Source organism: Rhinopithecus bieti, unplaced genomic scaffold (genome assembly GCF_001698545.2).
Source record: "Rhinopithecus bieti isolate Rb0 unplaced genomic scaffold, ASM169854v2 scaffold_39908, whole genome shotgun sequence".
Classification (NCBI taxonomy): Eukaryota; Metazoa; Chordata; class Mammalia; order Primates; family Cercopithecidae; genus Rhinopithecus; species Rhinopithecus bieti.
Genome location: NW_016816280.1, coordinates 86,421 through 105,059, shown reverse-complemented (window position 1 = coordinate 105,059; position 18,639 = coordinate 86,421). Strand labels below are relative to the sequence as shown.

The 18,639-nt window shown below is 46.5% G+C and overlaps 1 protein-coding gene across 1 annotated transcript in view; it reads right to left on the bottom strand.

The window, feature by feature from the left end:
* LOC108516994 (CD99 antigen-like) overlaps positions 1 to 18,639 on the bottom strand; it is a 54,837-nt gene that overhangs the window by 10,630 nt on the left and 25,568 nt on the right. Inside the window, exons 3-9 of the mRNA XM_017854779.1 lie at positions 16,995 to 17,027; positions 13,935 to 13,982; positions 12,224 to 12,268; positions 11,511 to 11,579; positions 9,276 to 9,323; positions 8,469 to 8,519; positions 4,924 to 5,037 (exon numbers count right to left, since the gene is read on the bottom strand). Of these exons, the coding sequence (XP_017710268.1) occupies positions 4,924 to 5,037; positions 8,469 to 8,519; positions 9,276 to 9,323; positions 11,511 to 11,579; positions 12,224 to 12,268; positions 13,935 to 13,982; positions 16,995 to 17,027 (408 nt within the window). The remainder of the gene's footprint in view (positions 1 to 4,923; positions 5,038 to 8,468; positions 8,520 to 9,275; positions 9,324 to 11,510; positions 11,580 to 12,223; positions 12,269 to 13,934; positions 13,983 to 16,994; positions 17,028 to 18,639) is intronic.

Here is an 18,639-nt window from a genome sequence, read left to right as displayed (position 1 = left end):
TTTCTTTTTTTTTTTTTTTTTGAGACAGAGTCTCGCTCTGTTGTCCAAGCTGGAGTACAGTGGCACAATCTTGGCTCACGGCAACCTTCACCTCCCAGGTTCAAGCAATTCACTGCCTCAGCCTCCCAAGTAGCTGGGATTACAGGCACCCACAACCAGGCACAGCTAATTTTTGTATTTTTAGTAAAGATGGGGTTTCACCATCTCTTGCTTCTCTTATTATGCTTTATTTATTTTCTTTTTAGTCCTTTGATTTGTGCATTTACAAAAGGCCAAGAAAATCAATCCCTGGACAACTAGAAAGCAAACCAGGAATTGAAAGTTGGACCTTCTGTTAATTTGGCATCAGAATAAAAGACTTATGGAAAATATTAGAAGAAAATTACCCTAGCATCTCAGTAGTATAAAGTGAATCTTGGACTCCCCTGAGCCAATTCTTCAGAAAGGATGCTTTCTTAAAAAAAATTATTTTGGGGACCGGGCGCAATGGCTCACGCCTATAATCCCAGCACTTTGGGAGGCCGAGGCGGGCAGATTATGAGGTCAGGAGATCAAGACCATCCTGGCTAACACGGTGAAACCCCGTCTCTACTAAAAATATGAAAAATTAGCTGGGCATGGTGGCACGCGCCTGTAGTCCCAGGTGCTCGGGAGGCTGAGGGAGGAGAGTCACGCTTGAACCCGGGAGGCAGAGGGTGCAGTGAGCCGAGATCACGCTATTGCACTCCAGCCTGGGTGACACAGAGAGACTCCGTCTCAAAAAAAAAAAAAAAAAAAAAAAGTTACTTTTATTTTTATATCTAGAGACAGGGTCTCTGTCTGTCGTCCAGGCTGGAGTGCAGTGGTGCAATCATGGCTTACTGCAGCCTCCAATTCCTGGGTTCAAGCAATCCTCATGCCTCAGCCTCCAGAGTAGTTGGGACCACAGGCGTAGGCAAGCACGCCCAGCTAATGTTTTACATTTTTTGTAGAGACGAGGTTTTGCTATGTTGCCCAAGCTGATCTTGAACTCCTGGGCTCACGCAATCCTCTTTCCTCGGACTCCCAAAGTGCTGGGATTACAGGTGTGGGCCACCAGGCTGGGACACATTTGCTTTTGTTCTTGAAAAATCTAGGAAAATTGTTTCTCCTCAGTGAGAGCTTTCATTGTTCATGCCTGCCCCACCTCCTGCAATAAATGAGGATAATGCTCCCACCCAAGACCAAGACCCAGGGGTGGGGGCGCGGATAAGGCAGAGGAAATATTGCTTTTCCTTTTCCCAACTCTATTTCCAAATTTTTGACAAAATCAAGCCCATCAAGCCTCCTGGGTGCTTTCCCAAGTTTGTGCGTCTTGTGATGTGATATGGTGAGGCTCTGTGTCTCCACCCAAATCTCATCTTGAATTGTAATTCCCATAATCCCCACGTGTCAAGAGAGAGACCAGGTGGGGGTCACTGAATCATGACAGAGGTTCCCCCATGCTGTTCTCGTGATAATGGGATGGTGCATTGCGTCCCCTTCTGCCATGATTGTAAGTTTCCTGAGGCCTCCCCGCCCGTGCTGAACTGTGAATCAATTAAAATTTTTTTTTTTTTTTTTTTTTTTGAGACGGAGTCTGGCTCTGTCGCCCAGGCTGGAGTGCAGTGGCCGGATCTCAGCTCACTGCAAGCTCCGCCTGCCGGGTTTATGCCATTCTCCTGCCTCAGCCTCCCGAGTAGCTGGGACTACAAGCGCCCGCCACCTCGCCCGGCTAATTTTTTATATTTTTTAGTAGAGACGGGGTTTCACCGGGTTAGCCAGGATGGTCTCGATCTCCTGACCTTGTGATCCGCCCGTCTCGGCCTCCCAAAGTGCTGGGATTACAGGCTTGAGCCACCGCGCCCGGCCCAATTAAACCTCTTTCCTTCATGAATTACCCAGTCTTAGGCAGTTCTTCATAGCAGTGTGAAAACAGACTAATACAGGATGTGAATATGAAATAGCATTACAAGATCCCAAAAGTTCCTAAGACCGCACACACAAGGTAATAAATATCCTTTGTAACTCATGAATCCAATTTGGGTTGACCCAAAGATTTTCAGAGAATCATCAATCAGAGATTTTGTAGTTTAATGCAAAAGTGTTCAACAATTATCTGGGATTCTAAAAAAGAGCTAGAGGCTGGGTGCTTTGACTCACGCCTATAATCCCAGCACTTTGGGAGGCCAAAGTGGGGGCATCACCTGAGGTCAGGAGTTCGAGACCAGTGTGTTCAACACGGTGAAACGCCATCTCTACTAAAAATACAAAAATTAGCTGGGTGTGGTGATGCACACCTGTAATTCCAGCTACTTGGGAGGCTGAGGCAGGAGAATTGCTTGAATCCAGGAAGCAGAGGTTGCAGTGAGCCGAGATTGCACCACTGCATTCCACTCGGGGTGACAGAGCGACACTCCGTCTCAAAAAAAAAATAAACAAAAAACAAAAAAAACGAGAGTTTGAAATAAAACATCTAGAATATTACACATCCTGTCCTGGCAAACAAGCCTTCCTTACCTCCTGATTGAGTATTACGCTGTGAGTTGAACAGTTTCAGAAAAGAAAAAGAAATGTCATTGAAATCCCTTCCATTGTGTCCCTACTGTTTTAACCTCTCTGCTACTTCTAGAAGCAGCAAGAGGGGAGAAGAATGTTTTGCTGTTTGCTTTTTTCCAACGTGGTTCTAATTGTAGGTCTCTTATAGGCATCTCCTTGAAGGTGGTAATCTGTCCATTTGGGCCCCGCTCAACACTGCCATTCACCAGCTGGGCATGGTGGCTCAAGCCTGCAATCCCAGCATTTTGGGAGGTCATGGCAGGCGGATCACCCAAGGTCAGGAGTTCGAGACCAGCCTGACCAACATAATGAAACTCCATCTCTACTAAAAAAACAAAAAAATTAGCCATGCGTGGTGATGTGCATCTGTAATCCCAGCTGCTCGGGAGGCTGAGGTGGGAGAACCCGGGAGGTAGAGGTTGCAGTGAGCCGAGATGGAGCCATTGCATTCCAGCCCGGGTGACGGACTGAGACTTCATCTCAGTAAATAAATAAATACACAAACAAACAAACAAACAAACACCATTCCCACTAGTCCACCCACCAGGTAGGAGGCAACTGTCTTCCATACACTGCCCAAAACCCCACAGCAAGAATGGGGATATAAACACCAGCAGCTCATTTAAAGTCTTGAGACCTGAAAGCTGTTTAGGACTCTCCATTTTACACTCTAAATAATGTCTGTGGATGTCAAACGCTGGAATGATGGGAGATTATGGGGAAACTCCACCCCTACGGTCTAACTTTGTCCATACCAGCATCTATTCAAATGTTCTAGGAATCTCCCTGAAATCTTCAGGAAGCAGTGCTTTGGGTGGATGACATCAGTGACCAAGAAGGAGTCAGGACTTAAGATCTAAGTAGGGTGAGACGTTCAGACACCCAGAGGCATGAAGGACCCCAGGGGCTCCTCCATAAAACAGTAGTTGTTGGCCGGGTGCGGTGCCTCACACCTGTAATCCCAGCACTTTGGAAGGCTGAGGCGGGTGGATCACTTGAGGTCAGGAGTTGGGAGACCAGCCCGGCCAACATGGTGAGACCCGGTCTCTACTAAAAATACAAAAATTAGCCGGGCGTGGTGGCGGGCGCCTATAATCCCAGCTACTCAGGAGGCTGAGGCAGGAGAATCGCTTGAACCTGGGGGGCTGGAGGACGCAGTGAGCCGAGATTGCACCACTGCACTCCAGCCTGGGCAACAAAGCAAAACTCTTTCCTCAAGAAAAAAGATAAAAAATAAGAGTAGCTGTTCCCGGTCGATGAGATCCCTGCAAACCACACTGCTTGGTCATGCAAGAGGGAGGCCAGAGCTAAATACAACTGCCCAGTGATGCATGCACGTTAGCTGTGTTCCAAATAGCAGGGTTTACTTCCCAACTTCACGGCGGATCCTAAATGATTTAGGGACTTTTGAATACGAGATCCCAAAGAGCCTGCTGACTGGCCTAGGAGGACTGCAATGGTGAGTACGTGCTCCTCCTAATTCCCCTGTAAATTTTAGTCCCGACCCAAGAAACTTCCCAGGTCCTGGGTGCTTGTAGGTTTTCAGTACTAACAGAAAGGGATTCCACAGTGCTGGTTTTTGTTTTGTTTTCTGAGATGGAGTCTCGCTCTGTCGCCCAGGCTGGAGCGCAGTGGAGCGCAGTGGCGCAATCTCGGCTCACTGCAAGCTCTGCCTCCTGGGTTCATGCCATTCTTCTGCCTCAGCCTCCCGAGTAGCTGGGACTATAGGCGCCCGCCACCACGCCCGGCTAATTTTTTTGTATTTTTAGTAGAGACGGGGTTTCACCATGTTAGCCAGGATGGTCTCCATCTCCTGACTTCATGATCCACCCGTCTCGGCCTCCCAAAGTGCTGGGATTACAGCTGTGAGCCACTGTGTCCGGCCTTGTGCTGGGTTTTAACTTAACTCTCCTGGGTGAAGAAAGGACCGTGGCAGCCCCCTCGTCACGGCTCTCCTCCTAATGATGACATTGATTATAAATAACAAGGCAGGAATCATCAGAGCTAAGTGTCTTCCACCTTTGCTCTCTGCAGGGAAACTTGTGGAGGCTTTCCTGCAGGACTGTCTCTAGCCCCGGCAACAATTCCTCCGCGTATGTACCAACCATTTCCCACTTTGTAGACGTAAAAAACCCAAGCACTGCAGCAGTGAGGAACTTGTAAACCTTCACACAACGAAACACAAGGCAGAACAGCCCTGGAATCAAAGCCAGAAGGTCTGACTCCAAAGTTTTAGCGGTTTCACGAACCATCAGCCATTGTGCACCTGTTTCGTGCCTGCCCGAGTTTGGTTTCTGCCTTTTAAAGAAAGCACAGTTTTCCCATCAGCAAGGCATGAAGGAGCGGCACCAGCGGAGCGAGCCTTACCGTTTTCTTTGAAGCACAGCTTCTTTTTCTGGTAAGCAATGAAGCTAGAGATGGCTCCGGCCACGGCGACCACGACGGCCCCCACAATCCCGGGGATCACACCTGGGGCGTCCGCTACAGGAGGAAGCACACAGCATCATGACTGAGACACGCACGGTGCAGAGAAGATCCCAGGGAGCAGTGGCTGGCAGAGACAGTCAGTCTGAGAGCACCAAGATCCTCTGAACATCTCAGTCACCTGAGCTGACCGATTTGCAAAAGGAGCACGCCGAGAATGGTACACAGGAAGGCAAAGCAAGGCACAGCCTCCCATCGCCAGTCGTGCTGGGCAGACCTGGTCGGACCGTGGAGGGATTGGAGCAGGGAGAAAAGAGACATGAAGAGAGGCCAGCGAGGTACAGGAAGCAGCTCAGCAGAACCAAGGCGGAGACAAAGAAAGACAAAGACCGATGGAAGGAGAGAGCTGGGTCTGGGCGCAATGGCTCACGCCTGTAATCCCAGCACTTTGGGAGGCCAAGGCGGGTGGATGGGTGGATCGCCTGAGGTCAGGAGTTCGAGACCAGCCTGGTCAACATGGTAAAACCTGTCTCTACAAAAAATACAAAATTTAGCTGGGAGTAGGGGTGGGCGCCTTTAATCCCAGCTACTAGGGAGGCTGAGTCTGGAGAATCGCTTGAACCCGGGAGGCGGAGGTTGCAGTGAGCCGAGATCGTGCCACTGCACTCCAGCCTGGGTGACAGAGCAATTCACCATCTCAAAACAAAACAAAAAAGAAAGAGAGAGCTGGACATCAAACCTGGAGGAAAGAGCCCAGGTAGGGGCAGAAGATGAAACAGCAAAGACCTGCAATGCTTGGTGCTTTGCCATGGCGTTCTGCATCGTTAGAATGTTCCTTTTTTCACCCCCGAAAACAGCTTTCGGTTTCAATGCAAATATTTTAAATCCATCTCTATTTAATTATTATTACTGTTTATTATTCTGAGATGGGTTCTTGCTCTGTCAAACAGGCTGCAGTGCAATGATGCAATCATAGCTCACTGCAATCTTGAACTCCTGGGCTCATGAGATCCTCCCACTTCAGCCTTCTGAGTAGCTGGGACTACAGGTGTGCACCACCATGTCTGGTTAATTATTGTGGTTTTATAGAATTAGGGTCTTGCTATGTTGCCCAATCTGATCTCGAACTCCCAGACCAAAGCAACCTGCCTGCCTAGGCCTCCCAAAATGCTGGGATTACATGCATGAGCCACCACACCCAGCCTTTTTTTTTTTTTAATGTCATTCCAGCAATAATTCTTTTTTGTTTTTGGGAGACAGAGTCTTGCTGTGTTGCCCACGCTGGAGTGCAATGGTGCAGTCTCAGCTCACTGCAACCTCTGCGTCCCGGGTTCCAGCTAGTCTCCTGCCTCGGCCTCCCAAGTAGCTGGGATTACAGATGTGTGCCACCACCACTGGCTAATTTTTTTTTTTTTTTTTTTGAAATGCAGTCTTACTTTGTCACCCAGGCTGGAGTGCAGTGGCACGATTTCAGCTCACTGCAGCCTCTGCCTCCCGGGTTCAAGCAATTCTTATGCCTCCCAAGTAGCTGGGACTATAGGTGCATGCTACACGCCCTGCTAATTTTTGTATTTTTTGTAGAGATGGGGTTTCACCATGTTAACCAGGCTGGTCTCAAACTCCTGATCTCAAGTGATCCACCCGCCTTGGCCTCCCGAAGTGCTGGGATTACAGGCGTGAGCCACCACACCTGGCCTAATTTTTGTATTTTGTGTAGAGAAGGGGTTTCACTATGTTGGCCAGGCTGATTTTGAACTCTTGGCCTCAAGCAATCCTCCCGCCTTAGCCTCCCAAAGTGCTGGGATGACAGGTGTAAGCCACGGCGCCCAGCCGATGAAGAGATTCTTAATTCCAAATGCCAGATGTGAGCTTTAGAGGACCCTTCTCCAGATAGAATCTTCTCTGCCCTCCATGACGGGGAAGGAGAATTGTCTGACTTTCAGCAAAAACACTGGCTCCAAACATGGTCTGTGGGTGGTGTGTTCACTTGGCCAGTCTTTAATATGTGCAGGACACAGTCATGTCATGGAAAGATTTTTCAAGCTTAACTACCCCTCCCTGATGAAGTGGCGTAGTAAACATGAACTCTCCAGAAGGCCAAGAGCGACGGCCTGACATAAACATGCCAGACATGGGTTTTCTTAGCTATTTTTTTTAATGACCTTATAGTCCCAGGTGAGGGCTACAGACAGATTACTACCTCTTCAAAGAAAGCCCAGAATTCAAGAACTGTATCCATAAAAATAATACCTACCTAAAACAAGGGTAGACTACCCACTTTTCTTTTTCCACAAACATTCGTTGCGTATTTTAAGAATTCACATTTTATCAGTGATTAAAATGGCAAACAGGTGTTAAAATCTTTGGCCAAATTAGTATCTCTTCTGCCAAAGAAGTTGCTTAAAACCAGGCATTTTGCTAGAAGCAAAGTCCCTGAGAATTTTAGAGATATGAGATACTAAAATACGAAGCTATTGTCCTCACCCCTCCCTCTCTTCTGTCTCTCCTCTCTCCTTCCCTCTTTCCTTCTTTTCCTCCTTTTCTTCTGTTTCCCTCTCTCCTTCCTTCCTTTCCTCCCTTCTCCTTCATTCCTTCCTTCCTTTCCTCCTCCCTTCTCCTGCTTTCCTTCTTTCCCTCCCTCCCTCTCCTCTTTCCCTTCCCTCCCTCCCCTTCCTTCTTCTTCCTCCTCCCTTCCTCTTTTCCCTCCCTCCGTCTTTCTTGTCCTTCCTTCCTCCCTCCCTCCTCCCTCCCTTCCTCTTTCTTTTCCTTTCTTCCTTCCTCCCACCCTCCCTTCCTCCTCCCTTCCTTCCTCCCTTCCCTCCCTTCCTTCCTTCTTTCTTCCCTTCTTTCCTCCTTCCTTCCTTCTCTCTCCATCCCTCCTTCTTTCCTTCCCTCCTTCCTTCCTCCCTACTTTCTCTTTCTCTTACCTCATTTTTTTTGTCTTTACAGTTTTAAAAGGAATTCTTTCTGTTGTTATTTTCTTGTCCCATCTAAGGGAAAAGGTTATGAAAAAGGAGACAGGAGATACATCACCGGCACTTTCATGGAGAACACAATGCCTGTTACAGCCAGGGTGGGAGCGATTCACATTCCCACCTCCCACCTGGTCACTGACGTTCTCAAGGGCCAAGCGCAACCAAGGATGCCGCGTCACAAGCTTCTGATCGTTAGGGTGAGTGTAGGAGCTTTAGTAAACACAAGGACAAGGCTAAGCATGACGTAGGGGTCAGATCGCCAGCCAGAGCATCATGGGCAGATGACCAAATGTAAAATCTGGGTCACGTGGGCACCTGGAGCAGGGCTGGTTTGCTGGGGGGACTTCTGCGGCTATACCACTTGGGAGCACTTGGCACGGAACACCCGTGTCTCCTGCCAATAGCTTCAGGAGGCCAATGCCAGTGTAGTCCACCAGCTCTCAGACATTCTGCTTCCCTTCCTCAACACCACGTGGGAGACACAAGAAGATGGCAGAAGCCAGGTGCACCTACCCTCCTCCCCTTCTTTCCTGTGGCTTCCTCCACCATCACTGCCTCCTTTTCCTGCAACACAAAAGCAACGTCTGCTGACAATCTGCACCTGGAAGATTCGGGATCAAGGAAAAATTCACAGCCAGGACCATAAAGAGGCTGGGGTCCTGCTTCTTACACTCTACGGGGGTACATGTTACCCAGCTATAGAGCTGGAGTCCTGCCTATTACACTCTAGGGGTGCATGTTACACAGCTACAGAGCTGGGGTGCTGCCTGTTACACTCTGTGGGGGTGCATGTTACACAGTTGTATAGCTGGGATGCTGCCTATTACACTCTATGGGAGTGCATGTTACTCAGCTACAGAGCTGGGGTGCTGCCTGTTACACTCCAGGGGTACTCTGAGAACCTGTACTCCCAGGCATTATTTCTTTATTCTTAGGGCTTTAATATTCACATTCCTTAAATTACAGAAAACAGCCCAATAAAACGAAGCTGAAACAACCCTAGCTATTTGCAAGAATACACAGGTGAATGGATGGGTGAGGAGGTGGTGAAAAGGGCCCGTTCAACAGGCCCTGTCCCTCAGAAAAGTGGGGCAGCTGCCTGGGCCCTGAACTCTTCTCCCAGAACCGACCCTCTATGGGGCAGCCTTTACTTCCCACATCCTTGAAGCCTCAGCAAACGGGCAGTTCCCACAGAGATGACTGAACATTTCACTGTGAGTTTCCAGAGGGCTGAGAGTTTAGACCCTGCAGTGATTCTGCAGAGCAGGTGGGCATCACGGGGTGGAGAGAGAAAAGAGACAGAAAACAAGGTAACTGTACCTTCTCCACCTGAAACGCCATCCGCAAGGTCAGCATCTGAGAAGCTACCTAGGAAAGAAAATACAGCATCATCTGTCAACCTGGAACTCCTCCAAGGGTCTTCATGTCTTAGAATAAAGGAGAAACTCAGGAAAACCAGCCTGTTCATCAACATAGTGAAACCCCATCTCTACTAAGAATATAAAAATTAGCTGGGTGTGGTGACAGGTACATGTAATCCCAGCTACTTGGGAGGATGAGGCAGGAGAATCACTTGAGCCCTGCAGGTGGAGGTTGCAGTGAGCCAAGATGGCGCCGCTGCACTCCAGCCTGGGCAATAAGAGCTAAACTCAGTCTCAAAACAAAACAAAACAAAAAACCATAAATAAAGTGGAAAACCGTGAGCATAATATTGCATGCTGGCAATATTTAATGTCTGTAAATAAATGAAGAAGGTTTATAAATCAATAATGTCATATCAGAATATAAGAATAAAAGGCAAAGCATACAATACACAAAATAAGAAGTACCCATGGCCAATGGATGCAGGTTGTTTTTTTTTTAAATTTTAGAAGTAAAGTCATGAAACCAGGAGAAAGTTGACAGAACATTTCACACTATTTGCAAAGGTTTCCTAGGTGATAACTAATACTGGAGATGGTGTGAAGACAGGGACATGTGCACACACCCCTGGCATCAAAATAAATTGCTAAAATTCTGCAGTAAATTAAAAACCAGGTCAAAAGCTATACAAGTACTCATACACATTGATCTAAATAATTTGAACGCTAGAAATTTCTTCGAAGGAATAAAAATAGTGCATAGAGTTGACTCAGATTTGCTTTGTTAATTCATAATTCTAAAATGCCAGAAGAAACACAACATTTTCAGAATTAAAGGAAGTATATAATTATATATGTAGTATGTAATAGTACATGATTATCGGTAAAAGTCATACGATAGAAATGATTATGTGACATGAAAAAATGTTCATGGAATATCAGTAAGCAAAAAGTAATGTTACAATGCAGTATAAACAAAAGACTTGGAACTTTGCTTAAAATTTATTTCATTTAGATTAATATATAGGCTGGGTGAGGTGGCTCGTGTCTGTAATCTCAAGAGATTTGGGACGCTGAGGCAAGAGGATTGCTTGAGGCCAGGAGCTTCAGACCAGCCTGGGCAACATACTGAGACCCCATCTCTACAAAAAATGAAAAAACTAACTGGTCACGGTGCTGTGTGCCTGTAGCCCCAGCTACTTGAAAGACTGAGGCAGGGGGATCTCTCTAGCCCAGGAGTTGGAGGCTGTGGTATGCTCTTATGTTTAATATGATCACACCACTGTACTCTAGCCTGGACAACAGAGTGAGACCTCGTCTCAAAAAAAAAAGATACATAAAATACTAGCACTAATCGTCATCAAAATGTCAACAAGATGTGAACATCATTAATATATTTCTGTGTTAAAAATTAAATATGTAAACAAAAAAACCCTAAGCATATAAACTTTCGACAATCATTCAGCTAAAAAAAAAAAAAACTGGTGCTATTCAAATTACACTGAAAATGCTGTAATATGTCAGAAAATATTTTTTTTCTTAAATATTTAAGGGCAAAAAGATTTAAAACACACTAACTTCTCCATAAGGAATGTGTATACCAATACTTTCCTCTTTATCAAGTCTATATTTAAATTATTGTATTCAATTTTTTAGAAGTTCCATAAGATGGAACTTGGAAGTAAAAGTAGCAAACTAGGCCAGGCACAGTGGCTCATATCTGTAATCCCAGCACTTTCGGGAGGCCAAGGTGGGCGGATCACTTGAGGTCAGGAGTTTGACACCAGCCTGGCCAACACAGCAAAACCCTGACTCTACTAAACATACAAAAATTAGCTGGGCATGGCAGTGTGTGCCTGTAATTGCAGCTACTCAGGAGGCTGATGCTGGAGAATCACTTGAACCCAGCAGGTGGAGGTTGCAGTGAGCCAAGATGGCACCACTGCACTCCAGCCTGGGTGACAGAGCAAGACTCTGTCTCAAAAAAAAAAAAAAAAAGCAAACTAAAAATAAAATCCAAGCTGAATATCTATTTTTGAAAGGTACATTTTCCACTACATGAACACGGGCATTACACTGCACAGGCAATCAACAGTAAGCACACACTCAGCTGAAATCACCTCCTCTCCGCTGACTTAAGTATCACTGAATTCTGAACAACATGGAGATAGCCCACAGGGTCAGAGACTCTTACCAGAGGAACCAGCCTGGTCAGGGTTTGGATTTGGCTTCGGCTTGGGTGGGTTCGGTGGTGGTGGGTCGTCTGTGAAAGATGAGAATTGCAATTATAAGTGCCTTGCAGTAAAGAAAATGAAACATCAGTTTACATACAGATGGTTCCCTCAACAGAAATTGGACCTTGGCCTTTGTCCTGGTGGGGATACCCGTACACACAGCCTCCTGCCAATTTCCTCCCATCAACTTTGAGCCACAGTTCTTAATTTCAAGTATGTTCAATAAAAATTAAAGCAGGTATCCACACCAGCTGCAGAATTTCTGGGGCCAAAATAAAAAGGTGGGACCCATTATTCAAATTCTGTTAAGTATTCCAAGATGGCGGCACCAGAACAGTAAACCAGTATGGTGCCCATGTCAAACCAACATGCCATGGGGTCCCATGCCACTGCACAGGTCACATGCTCATGAGGCCAGCCCTGGCTAGGGTAGGCACATTTGTCTCATGTCCTTCCAAAGGCTGTAACAGTTTTAAAATAAAAGCACATGTACTGGTTGTAAAGAAAAACCCAACGACAACAGCAAGAACAAACCAACACACCTATTCCCTAGGTTTCCACTGTGAAAGCTGGCTCCCTTTATAATTTAAATGGGAGAATTCTCTCTGAAATGATCATAATTGGGTGATAATAAGCAGGCCAGCAGCAGAAGAGATTAAAGGATAATACTCACCATTTCCTCCATCAACAACAGCATCTCCTAAGTCAAAGTCATCCCCTAAAAGAGGGAAAAAAGCAGTTAATACCAAATTTCAAAGAGAAATGAGGAAGGAATGATCGTGAACAGATCGAAAAAACACACAGCCCCACATTCCTGAATACTTTTCTGAATATCAGCTTGACCAGGATCTCATTAGAAAAAGTGAATTCCTGACCATTTTTACATCACTATTCTCTCAGACGAAGAGAGTAAAAAACAAAGAGAGACACAGAGAGACAAAGAGCTAGGAGAGAAGCTCTCAGAGGAGGGGCAGGGGAGAGAGAGACAGAAATAAAATAATTTATAAATGAATTGTGTTGCCTGGACCAAGGTGAAATTCCAATTCTGCCTGTACATGATTTTCTCCTGTTGACTCCCCATCCCATCACCCTCTCCTCCCAGGTCCCTAACAACTTTGGAAAGGCAGACCCTAAGAGAAGGGGACAGATGACTGTGATCAGATTTAGGCTAGAGGGTGTCTAAAATGCGGCTCTGGCAACCCACATGTGCTCTGCAACGCACGTGGCAATTCACCATGGCCTCAGATCTTGTCTTCTAGTATGAAGAATGATTTTGAAAACCCAACTAAGATGGAGGAATGGTTGCTGGCATCCACCCAACAGCACGTACTGAGCCATCCTGAGTCACGTATGGGAATTTCCAGCCCCTTCCTCCAGGAGACTGTGATAGTACAAATCCAGACGTTCAACACCTACTCATTGGGTGCTGTCTGCACGACTGCATAGTTCAAGGATCTGGGGACACGGGGTCCCTTTGCTCATGAGCTGACACTCTAGACAGGAAGTCCAATAAGGAAGTGGAGCTATTAACGCTTCATATTAGAAAACTCAAACGTGCTAAGACAAGACAGTGATGCCGGAAGTTTGGGCATCATTTTTACTCTGTTTATCCACCAGTGGGGTTAACCCTTGGGCAATTCCATCACGTGGCCCTTGTTTCTGATTTTTGTTTCTGACTTTTGTTCGAAAGAACAGCACTGAGAACAAATGAGGTGTGTGCCCACATGTTGAGAGATGAGGTGAGGGAGGTCTCAGCACCAAATGCTTTCTCTCCCAGGAAGCAGAAATCTAAAGACAAAGACCAGGTGTGGTGGCTCACGCCTATAATCCCAGCACTTTGGGAGGCCAATTGCCTGAAGTCAGGAGTTCGAGACCAGCCTGACCAACACAGTGAAACCTCATCTTGACTAAAAATACAACAATTAGCCAGGTGTGGTGGCTGGTGCCTGCAGTCCCAGCTACTGAGGCAGCTGAGGCAGAAGAATCACTCGAACCCGGGAGACGGAGGCTGCAGTGAGCCAAGATCACACTACTGCACTCCAGCCTGGGAGACAAGAAAGAAAGAAAGAGACGCCATCTCAGAAAAAAAAAAGGCGGGGGGCGGGGGGGGGAAGAAAATCTAAAGACAGAGTAACTCAGATCCTTAGAATAAAAGCACCCGGAGATACTGTCCCAATGACCCCAAAACATTTCACATCAGCAACCATTCTCTCCCTGGAATCACTAGATGCAAGTCCACAACCTAACACAATTCCAGCATTAACCAGACTCCACCCGGAGCACTCCAATCACTTCTCTCTTCTTTCTAGTTGCCTAAGTCCCGTCCTGCTGTGAGAGAAAATGATTTGTTTTTTCTTTGCATACTAGGAACAAGTCCTTCTCACCAGCACTGGGCTTCTTGGGCGTTGCAGTGGGTTTCTTGTCTTCATTGTCTAAAGAGAGAAGACATTTTAGTCAGTAAAAGTTGCAGCTGGGAAAACAAGTGTCAACTCTTTTGTGGTTAAGGCTGTTTCATTTTCTTGGAAACAGTTGGAGAATGTTTTTAGCATTGTTTTTTCTCACCAGCGCAAGTGGGCTGAGCTTTACAGGATGACTCTTGAGCCCAGAAGACAGGCACAGAGGCTGCTACCGGCCATGGTTTCCAGAGACCAGGGGCCCCTTCTCCACTTTTTTTTTTTTTTTTTTTAGACCAAGTCTTGCTCTGTCACCCAGGCTGGAGTGCAATGGTGTGGTCTCCACTCACCGCAACCTCTGCCTCCTGGGTTCAAGCAATTCTCCCGCCTCAGCCTCCCGAGTAGCTGGGTTTACAGGTGCATGCCATCACTTCCGGCTAATTTTTTGTATTTTTACTAGAGATGGGGTTTCACCATTTTGGCCAGGCTGGTCTCGAACTCCTGACCTCAGGTGATCCACCCACCTCAGCCTCCCAAAGTGCTGGGATGACAGGCGTGAGCCACAGCGCCCAGCCCTTCTCCACTTCTTGACATTCAATGGGACTGTGACCGAGATGTAAGCCAGGAAGGCAGGAGAATGGCAAAGTTAGGAGAAAAACTGCCCTTTCAGAGCCCAAGATCTGTGCATGAGAAGGAGACACCGGATTGATGGTTGAAAGGCTGTTCACATTTCTCATATGAAACACACTTTTGGCTCCGTCAGGCCTCTGCCTAGGCTGCCCCCTCTGGGAATGGAAGTCAATCAGGCAAATCTGGTGGAGGTTTTAAGACTAAGGGCACCTCCCACTGCAGTGAACACCTGTTCCCAAGGGCCAAGAAGGGGTAGGTGATCAGGAAAGAGATGATCCCCATTAGCACTGTTTTTCTCAAACCATCGGCATTGCACCACAGGACATAAAAATTAAAAGCTGGCCACGCACAGTGGCTCACGTCTGCAATCCTCTCACACCTCAGCACTTTGGCAGGCTGAGGCGGGAGGACTGCTTGAGCTCAGATGGTCAAGGCTGCAGTGAGCCAAGATCCCACCACAGCACTCCAACCTGAGCAACACAGTGAGACAGTGTCTCAAAAAAAAAAAAAAAAAGTAAAACATAAAAAAGTGAAGAGGGTGGCCAGGCTTAGTGGCTCATGCCTGTAATCCCAGCACTTTGGGAGGCAAAGGTGGGCAGATCACGAGGTCAGGAGTTTGAGACCAGCCTGACCAACGTGGTGAAACCCCATCTCTACTGAAAATACAAAAACTAGGCAGGCATGGTGGTGCATGCCTGTAATCCCAGCTACCTGGGAGGTGGAGGCAGGAGAATCACTTGAACCTGGGAGGTGGAGGTTGCAGTGAGCCAAGATCGCGCCACTGCGCTCTAGCCTGGGCGACAGAGAGAGACTCCATCTCAAAAAAAAAACCAAACAAACAAACAAAAAAAAAACAAAAACAAAACTGAAGAGGGCTGTCCTGGGTTGAAGAGCATTCCTCCAAAATCCACATCCACCCCAAACCTCAATAGGTGCTCTTATTTGGAAACAGGGTCTTTGCAGTTGTAATTAGTTAAGATGACGTTATAACAGATTAGGATAGGTCCTAATGACTGGTGCCCTTATAAGAAGGAAATTTGGATACATGGAGACACAGGGAAGAGACCAGTGTAGACAAAGGCAGAGCCTAGAGTGATGCGGCCACAAGCACAGGGACGCCTGCAGCCCTCAAAAGCTGGGAGAGGCAGGAAGGATCCTCCCCTAGAGCCACCAGAAAGAACTGGATACAACTGCAGTGGATTGAGCAGTGGTTCCGCCAAAAGACATATCTACATCCTAAAGCCTACAACCTGGTATTGAGACTTTATTTGGAAATAGGGTCTTTGCAGATGTGCTTGAGAAGGATCTTGAGATGAGGTTATCCTGGAGTATGGTGGCCCTAAACCCAATCACAAGTGTCCTTGTAAAAGAAAGACAAGGAGACAGAGACCCAGAGGAGGAGGCCCCATGGAGAAGGAGGCAGAGACTGGAGTGATGCGGCCACAAGCCCAGGGACACCTGGAGTCCCCAGGAGCTGGGAAAGGCAGGAAGGACCCTCCCCTAGAGCTCCCTAGAGGGAGCATGGGTCTGTCTACACCTTGATCTCAGACTTGTGTTGTCCAGGTCTGGAAGATGGTAAATCCCTGTGGTTTAAGCCCCCAGTTGGTGGTACCTTTTTATGGCAGCCCCAGAAAACAAATACAAAGGGATGACAAGACCCAGAAGCAGACAGAGTGATAAGACAGATTCCTTCAATTCCTTTTCCCATGCCCTTCACCGAGGGCTCTGGGTGAGGAGCGGGAGACAGGAACAGCTGCAGAAAAAGGAAGGAGTGGCCCCATGGAGACAGCAGGTGCTGATTTCGAGACGGAGGACGCCAGGACTGGACACCCCTCTCTCCGGGGGGACCTCCATGTGCTCACCTCTCTAGCCCCTTCCCCAAGCACCTGGCAAGTTTTCGCTCGGCCTTTGACCATCACAGGACTGTGAATTATTCCACCAGGGTGGTTCGTTTATCTTAACGGGGCATCTTGCTTTTCCTTGCCATCTGTGAATCTAGTTTTTATAATAAGGCAGATGGACACACACAGGCGGACCTCCTTCACTGCACTTGGTCTTCAGGTGCTTTGCAAATACTGTGTGTTTTACAAACGGAAGGTCTGCAGCAACTCTGTGCCAAGCCAGACTCTCAGCATCATTTTTTCCAACAGCACATGCCTTCCTGTCTCTGTATCTGCATTTTTTAGCAATAAGTTATTTTCAATTAGAGTATGCTGTTTTTAGAAGTAATGCTATTGCATACTTAATAGACTACAGCCAAGAGTAAACATAACATTTATATGTACTGGGAAGCCAAAAATTGCTATGACTCCCAGTACTGCAGTGTTCTAGAACCGAGGCGGAAATGTCTGGGATGTGCCTGTATTTACTATGTTAACATAAAATATTGACAGGATTTAAAAAATTGATGTTGTTACTCACCAGGAAGGGCATCAGATAAATCGAAACCATCATCTAAGAGGGAAAAAAGAGTCAACTTAGAAACAAGAAAAATAAAAATAAATTTGAAAATTATAGAGATAAAAAATGACAGGTGATTTTCTTGACTTTTGTGACATTTAAAACAGCAATGTAAAAAAATTTACAAGGTGCTGTGATTTCTCTTTTCATTCTAAATATTCACTTTCATGCCTAAAAGCAAGAATATGTTAGCCTAGGTTTTAAAGAAATGATGACCTTCGGGCTTAGTAGAAATTAAAATAGTGGGAAAATGTGATCATTTTGTGTATTATTCTTAAAAGGCAGTTCCTTTGAAACAGAGGAGTAACAATTTTGAATATGTACTGAAAAGAACATGGGGAACAGAATTCTCCATTCTTTATTGGCAACTTTCCTGTAATTACAAACCAAAATATAGTAGAAACACTAGACAATCCAGAAAGACACATGCATTATGCATAAAAAAAAAAAAAACTCATGGAATCTCACAGAATGAGGAAACTGTCATGCTCAATTATTGATAGGCTATCCTGTTTCTACAGTTTTTAATTACAAGAATTTCAATGCTACTTCAACGTGGCCATGTCTGGCACACTGAAGAAAAGCCAAATTCAGGAAAATTTGGAAAAGTCGACTTGGACTGTTTGGTTAACTGGAGGAAGAGTTAGGATAATCGTCAACATCCCCACTCCTCAGCACCAAAAGCGTACAACATCTCTCAACCGTCAGGAAGCACCTGGCGGTGGGTGCTGAGGGGTCCAAGAACAACCCGCGGGAGCCCTGTGAACAACAGAAGTGTGTCCAGTTCCACAGCAGATGCAAACGACTGGGCTATGCTCCTGTGTGTATAAATGAAGTGTGCATGCATATGTCACAGGGCTGTGTGTGTGTGTGCGTGTGCATGTATATTTGGGCATTTGCAGTGCAAATGTATGTATCTGTGGGTTTTGTGTGTGTGCATGGGGTGTGTAGGTGGGTTCTGTGTATATGTGTATGTATGTGTTATGTGTGCATATATACAGGCGCATGTATGAGTGGGTCTGCATATGTGCATATGTGTGGGCGTGTTTCGTGTAACTGTGGAGGTGCATTTTGTGGGTTTGTGTCTGTGTGTGTGTGTGCGCAGTATCAGTGTTTTCTGTGTGCATATGTGTCAGTGCATGTTCGTGTAGGTTTGTGTGTGCATATGCAGGTGTGCGTAGTGTGTAGGTGTTTCTGTGTGCCTATGGATAGTTGCATGTATGTGTGGGTTCTGTGTGCAAATGTGTAGGTGTTATGTATGCATATGTGTAGGTGCATGTATATGTGGGTTTGTATGTGTATGTGTAGGCGGATGTAGTGTGTTTTTTTCATGTGCATGTGTGCAGTTGCATGCGTGTGTGCTTGTGTCAATGTGTGTATATGTGTAGGTGTGTTTGTGTGTACATGTGTAGGTGTGTGCATTTGTGGGTTTGTGTGTGCGTGTGTAGGTGTGTGCATTTGTGGGTTTGCGTGTGCATGTGTAGGTGTGTGCATTTGTGGGTTTGTGTGTGCGTGTGTAGGTGTGTGCATTTGTGGGTTTGTGCGTGCATGTGTAGGTGTGTGCATTTGTGGGTTTGTGTGTGCGTGTGTAGGTGTGTGTAGTGTG